The sequence below is a fragment of the Geospiza fortis genome, unplaced genomic scaffold (assembly GCF_000277835.1).
Source record: "Geospiza fortis unplaced genomic scaffold, GeoFor_1.0 scaffold254, whole genome shotgun sequence".
NCBI lineage: Eukaryota > Metazoa > Chordata > Aves > Passeriformes > Thraupidae > Geospiza > Geospiza fortis.
This window is the reverse complement of record NW_005054441.1, coordinates 886,464-893,251: the sequence shown is the minus strand read 5'-3', so window position 1 is coordinate 893,251 and position 6,788 is coordinate 886,464. Positions and strand designations below refer to the sequence as shown.

The 6,788-nt window shown below is 63.1% G+C and overlaps 1 protein-coding gene across 1 annotated transcript in view; it reads right to left on the bottom strand.

Moving 5' to 3' along the window:
- The window catches only part of NFIC (nuclear factor I C), a 32,423-nt gene that overhangs the window by 10,368 nt on the left and 15,267 nt on the right, over positions 1-6,788 (bottom strand). The window contains exon 2 of the mRNA XM_031062201.1: positions 4,136-4,667. Coding sequence (XP_030918061.1) covers positions 4,136-4,667 — 532 coding nt within the window. The remainder of the gene's footprint in view (positions 1-4,135; positions 4,668-6,788) is intronic.

Sequence of the window (6,788 nt, the reverse complement as noted above, 5' to 3'; positions counted from 1 at the left end):
CGGCGGCACGGCCGGGGCTGCCAGGAGCTCGATGCCACCCTGGGGCCCACTGCCTGCTTGCCCTGGGCACCCATCTGCTCCCACCCCGCTCGGCCTGGCGGCTCAGCCGAGGGGCACTGCCGGGAAAAGCTCACTGCAGGGCAGAGCCTGGACCCCCTGCCCCCTGAGCATGCTGGCTGGGGAGGGGGGTGCAGAGAACCTCAGAGGGTGTGAGGGGCCAGCACCGCCCCTGTTCTGCCTCTCCCCGGCTCTGGGAGCCTGGGTGGGAGGGGGGTGGGGTCCAAGGATGGGGGCTACCAGCATGGGGATACAAGGATGCATAGATGGAGCTGCAGGGATGGAGGCACCATGGTGAGGGCGCAGCAAGGGAGCCCATGGAGGTGGGGAGCACTGGTGGGAGGTGCAGGGAGGGGGGCCAACCCTGCTCCCATCCTGCACTCATCCTGCATCCAGCCCTGCTCCCATCCTGCACTCATCCTGCACTCATCCTGCATCCAGCCCCGCACTCATCCCGCACCCATCCAGCATCCAGCCCTGCTCCCATGCTGCACCCATCCTTCATCCAACCCTGCTCCCATCCTGCACTCATCCTGCATCCAGCCCTGCTCCCATCCTGCACTCATCCTGCACTCATCCTGCATCCAGCCCCGCACTCATCCCGCACCCATCCAGCATCCAGCCCTGCTCCCATGCTGCACCCATCCTTCATCCAACCCTGCTCCCATCCTGCACTCATCCTGCACTCATCCTGCATCCAGCCCCGCACTCATCCCGCACCCATCCAGCATCCAGCCCTGCTCCCATGCTGCACCCATCCTTCATCCAACCCTGCTCCCATCCTGCACTCATCCTGCACTCATCCTGCATCCAGCCCCGCACTCATCCCGCACCCATCCAGCATCCAGCCCTGCTCCCATGCTGCACCCATCCTTCATCCAACCCTGCTCCCATCCTGCACTCATCCTGCACTCATCCTGCATCCAGCCCTGCTCCCATCCTGCATTCATCCTGCACTCATCCTGCATCCAGCCCCGCACTCATCCCGCACCCATCCAGCATCCAGCCCTGCTCCCATGCTGCACCCATCCTTCATCCAACCCTGCTCCCATCCTGCACTCATCCTGCACTCATCCTGCATCCAGCCCTGCTCCCATCCTGCATTCATCCTGCACTCATCCTGCATCCAGCCCCGCACTCATCCCGCACCCATCCAGCATCCAGCCCTGCTCCCATGCTGCACCCATCCTTCATCCAACCCTGCTCCCATCCTGCACTCATCCTGCACTCATCCTGCATCCAGCCCTGCTCCCATCCTGCATTCATCCTGCACTCATCCTGCATCCAGCCCCGCACTCATCCCGCACCCATCCAGCATCCAGCCCTGCTCCCATGCTGCACCCATCCTTCATCCAACCCTGCTCCCATCCTGCACTCATCCTGCACTCATCCTGCATCCAGCCCTGCTCCCATCCTGCATTCATCCTGCACTCATCCTGCATCCCGGGCGGGCAGGAGAGGGCAGGAGCGGGCAGGCAGAGCGGGCGGGAAGGAGGGAGGAGGCAGAATCAGGCAGGAGGGGGCAGGTAAGAACGGGCAGTGTGCCGGGCAGGAGCAGGTAGGAGGGAGCAGGAGGGCAGCACGTCGGGCAGGGAGAAGCTCCCTGAGCCCACCAGGCTGTGGTACAGCGATCCCCAGCACCCCTCTAGTGCTGTCAGCAGCCTGGCCGTGCCATGCAGGGTCCCATCGATGTGGTGGCTTCTTCCCTGCCTCAGTTTCCCCACCAAGGTGGGAGGCCAGAGACCCCTCCCCTCAGCCACAGCCTGACAGAACATGCCCACTGTGGGCTGGGAGCAGGCCATGCTGAGCGCCCAGCACCCTGCAGCACCCCAGGGGTCCCACGCTATTGCTCCTTGCCCATGCTGGTCCCCCTTAACCAGGGCCAGAGCGACCTTAACAGTGAAAGTGAGAGGCTGCCAGGCCTTATCAGGGAGTATTTACAGCCGCTGTGTTCCCAATTAGACAGTCAGGTGACTGCGGCTGCTGGGGACCCAGACACCGGGGTCAAGGTCGTCGGTGGAGGGGCGGGGGGTGGGAGGGGGGCAGCCACCTCCTGGGGACAGCAGCTGGACACGGCATGGCCAGGGAGACACACCAGGTGGCAATGGGGACCCCGTTGTAGAGGCTGTGGGGGTTCTGGTCCCTGCCTTCAGCTTGGCCACCTTAGGGCTCCCAGTCCAGCATCAGGGTGCTCCCAGTTCAACCCAGTCCAGGGTACTCCAGCCCAGTGTGACCCTGCACCTCCAGCTGAGCCAGCACAGGGTGCCCCCAGTCCAGCCCAGTATGCAGCAGCCCCATCCCAGTGAGTACAGGGTGCCCCCGTTTACAGCCCAGCTCAGCCCAGCACACGACACCCCACTCCTGTCTGGGTGCACAGGACACCCCCAGCCTGCACCCTGGGCCCCCGTTCCCAGCAGAGCACCCACCCTTCCCAGTGCCCTGCTGGGTCCCTCGGTGCCATGGAGCGGGTGAGTCACGTGCATGGGCACAGGTCCTGGCAGCACACGTGCTCACACACCGGGGGCACAGCCGGGCGGGCAGGTCCTGGCTGCACACACGTGTGGAACCACGGATGTGCCCCACGCCAGCCCAGGGTCCCACCTGGGCCCTGGAGCAGGGTCTGGCCCTGGCCCTGGCTATTCCCTGCTGGAGGCTGTGCCCCATGTTCCCCAAAGCCACAAGGGCCTGATAGTCCTGCCAAACCCCTTCCCTGGGTAGTGGGGGAGGTCACATGCCTGCCCTGCCTCAGTTTCCCCAGTGACACCCAGCATATCCCACAGATGGCTGGGCAGAGTGTGTGCCCTCCATGATTCACAACACTGGCACCTGATTTGCTGGCACTGCCGGCACCACAGTGGCCTCTGTGGTGTCACTGTCTGTCCCTGGGCTCTGGCCAGTACCAGGCAAAGAGCCACAGCCCCACGTTCTCCCTACCGTGGTGCTGATGAGGGTAAGCTCAGGGCACCGGGGGACATCACCTCGTGCTGTGGGCATGGGCAAGAGGTGCTGCCAGGAGGGGACCAATATCCTGCCACCCCCACACACCTGGGTAGCCTGGCCTGGCCAGAGGTGGCCATGAGACCCTTGATCACCCCTAGGGCTGCAAGTCCCAGACCCTCCTGTCTGTGAACCAGCCCTGTGCAAAGCCCAGCCCTCAGCTGGGATCACACAGCAGCTGCCCTGGCTCCTCACACACCTGGGTATGCTGGAGGATGGCAGGGTGAGTGGGGGACCCCAGCTGCTGGCAGGGTGTCTGTGCCAGCACGTCACCAGCCAGGGACAACAAACCTGCCCAGGTAAAATCCCTACTTCTGAGCTTCCCCTTCCCAGCATGTGGGGAGGTGACGTGAGCTGGTGGAGAGGACAATGGCTCAGGACCCAAACTGAGAGAGAGAGCCGCTGCCTGCGCTGCACTCCGTGACTCAGTTTCCCCTTTGAGAGCAGGTTTGACCCTCCTTGCTGCAATGAAAGCAGCCAATTCTCCCAGCAAGTCCATGGCACCCCCAGGCAGGTGAAGGGCCAGGACCAGTATCCACAGCAGGAGCTGCCCCCACCAACATTATTGCTGTGCCCTCCCCCGCCAGCCTCGCTGCCCCGTCCCTGCTCTGGCATCGAGGGGTTGGCACCATAGTCCATGGCAAATGGGCACTGCTGGACCTCTTCCAGCTCCAGCCCTTGGGGATGCACCAGGAACAGGCTGCCCCTTCCCTGCCCAGGCTGCCCACCCACTCCTCTCAGCTAGGCACGGGATGTGGGGTTAGCTCTGGGTTTAACCCCCAAAACTCCATGCTGGGAATGCCCAGAGACAGCAGCATCCTCAGGGACCTTTGTGTGCTGCTCCTGGGCAGCTGGGATCAGCCCTGGCTGGGGGAGAGGGGCCAGAGTGGGGGCACCCACCCGAGAAGCAGCTTGGAGAGGGAAGCACTGCAAGGTCTGCAGTGGGAAAGGTGTTTGGGAGCAGTGTCCCCAGCTGGAGACGGGAATGGGACACATGGGGAGGGAAAGCTAAAGCAAAGCCCCGGAGCTGGCCATGGCACGGCACAGCCAGGCTGTGCCCTGCAGGCAGATGAGCACCCACCTCTCTCACGGACGAAGTAGGCCAGGTAGAGGTCAAGCTCCTTGACGGAGACGCTGATGTGGTGGGGCTGGACGCAGAGGATGGGGTTGGTGCACTGGCCCGACTTGACCAGGCGCTCGCCGTCGGTGCTCTCCAGCGGGATCCCTTTGAAGAGGATGACCATGACCAGGTCCAGCCGCCACACCTTGTCCGCCTGCCGCAGGCAGTCGATGCGGCGCATCTTGCCCTTCTGGTCGGGGTTGGAGAGGACGCAGCATGAGGGCTTCTTGCCCGTGATGGAGAGCACGAAGTCCTCGCGGCACTCGGGCCGGATGTCCTTGCGCAGCTTGGCCAGGAGGCGCGAGGCCCATTTCTGCTTCACCTCCGGCTTCTCGCTCAGCAGCTCGTCCTTCACCGCCCTCTCCTCATCCTTCGTCATCCTCTTCTCATGCTTCTTGAAGTATTTGCGCTTGCGGGCCTGCAGGTTGAACCAGGTGTAGGCAAAGGCCCTGACGTGGGGGAGCAGCGCCTCGATGAAGGGGTGGAACTCATCCTGTGGGAGCAGAGGGACAGGGGGTCACTCCTGGCCGAGTCCCTCCAAGCTCCCTCCTAAGGTGGCTGTGGAGCCCTGGGGACCTGCCAGGCTCATTCCCACTGGGCTGCATTCCAGTGCAACCAGAAGAAAAAGCTGTGGCAGAGGCATATGCCCACCAGGGTTGGGGATCCCCTCACCACCCAGCGAGGTTATCCTCATTCCAGCTGACCTCCATAAATCCCACCGGCTCTGATTTTCCCGGGCCAACAACCTGCAGGGAGTGGCTGGGCAGTACAGGAGCCAGTGCCACAAAGAGACAGGCTCCTGCACGAGTTTGGCCACCTCAGCAGCACCCGGACCCTCTCCCCTTTGCAGGAACTGCTCCCACCAGGTGCAGAAATCCCACCTGAAATCCCAGCTGACACTGTGCCCACCGGAGCTGCTGTGCGGGCGTCAGGCGCTGCCAGACCACAACACCCCAGTGCCGGCTCCCCCATGCCTGCAGCATGCCGGGTGCTCCCACTCGAACTCTGGGTGCCTTGGACCTCTCCACTCCCTCTGGACCAGTGAGAAACTCCCCCAGTTTGCCCCAGTTGCAGCCAGCCCGGCGGCTGGCGCCTGGCCCGGCACACAAGACGTGCTCTGACTGCCTTTTTCCATTTGGTGAGCGCTGCTGGATGAGTCCAGCCCCAAAAAGAAAACAAGGAAAATGCATCCCCATCCCTGGCCCCTCCTTCCCGCATCCCATTTTTTTTTCCAATTTGGAAAATCAGTGCTTCCTGGCTGGGGGCCCACAACCCCACCATGGGATGGAAAGGTGTTGGGAGCCTTCCTGGTGAGGAGCAGCACAGCTTGGCAAGCAGCAGGCAGAGGGTTGAACATCCCTGTGTGCAGCCAGGGCAGCACCAAGCTGGTCCCCAAGGGCAGGATTTGGCCCTTCGGGTCCCTCATGACTGTGGGGAGGAGGAAGAGGAGGAGGAGAAGGAAGGAGCTCAGCTGGATTCCTGCCAGGGCTGAGAGGGGGGTGGCTGGTGACAACTGCCACTGCCATGCCACAGGGTCATGCCTGGGGAGGGTGCCAAGGGCAAGTGCTGCTCTGAGGTGAGGAGGTGGCCACGGGCAGGAGCTGGGAAAGGACAGAGCTGTGGCTGTGGGATGGGGTGAGCACTCCAGATCGAGCCCCACTCATCCCAGAGCAGCGATGCCATTCCCTGGTGAAGCAGCTGTGTCCCAGAGTGACCCTGCCTAGAGGGAACAATGTCCCCTGAAACAGGCTCCTGGCAGGGATTGGCCCCATACAGACCCTGCTACTCCCACTTGTTCCCAAGTCCAGCACAGATCCCATTAACCCTAAATCTGCTCCCCCAGCACAAACCCTGACAACAGCACGCGTGGGTCCCTGGGTGTCCCCTGAACCAGTGACCCCTACACAGACCCTGCTGTGACCTGGCACAGACATCCCAGTGCAGACCCCACTGTCCCCGAACCCAGCACAGACACCGGTAACTGCCAGCCCCAACCCCCAGCACAGCTCCACTAAGCCCCCAAAAATCTCTGCAAGCACAGATCCTTCCTCATGGGACAGACTCTGACACCTCTGGACCTGCCCCTCTCTGGACCCAGAGCTGTGGCCCCACAGGTGTCCCTGCCATGGCCAACAAGGGACAGGGGACTGTCCCCTCACTGAGGAGCCCATTGTGCCCACAGGGACCCAAATCTGCAGGCAAACCCATCCTAACCCTGGGGACCCCTGCCCAGGGGACTCATCCTGCCAGAGGAACCCCTCTTTGCCTGGGGAACCTGTCCCCACCGGCTGCTCCCGGGGCCACCACAGGGTCTGGTTCCCTCTTCCCTCCCCAGCAGCAGCCGCTAATTCAGTGCAGCTGGGCAAGGGCTGGGCATGTGTCTTAAATCAGGGAAGAAGGTCAAAGAAAAGTAAGACAGGAGCCGAAAAAAGCAGCAGTGAGTTCCAAAAACAATACTTGGCCGGGGCGGTGGGCGGCTGATCTTCCTTGGTGGCCGGTTATTCAGACGAGCCCGACAAATTGCTGCCATCCCCCGGCCCCGCCACCCTCCCCAGGCAGCCGGCGGCAGGGCTGGCCGCAGGGCCGGGGGGACACCGCGCCCTTGTGCCCCTCC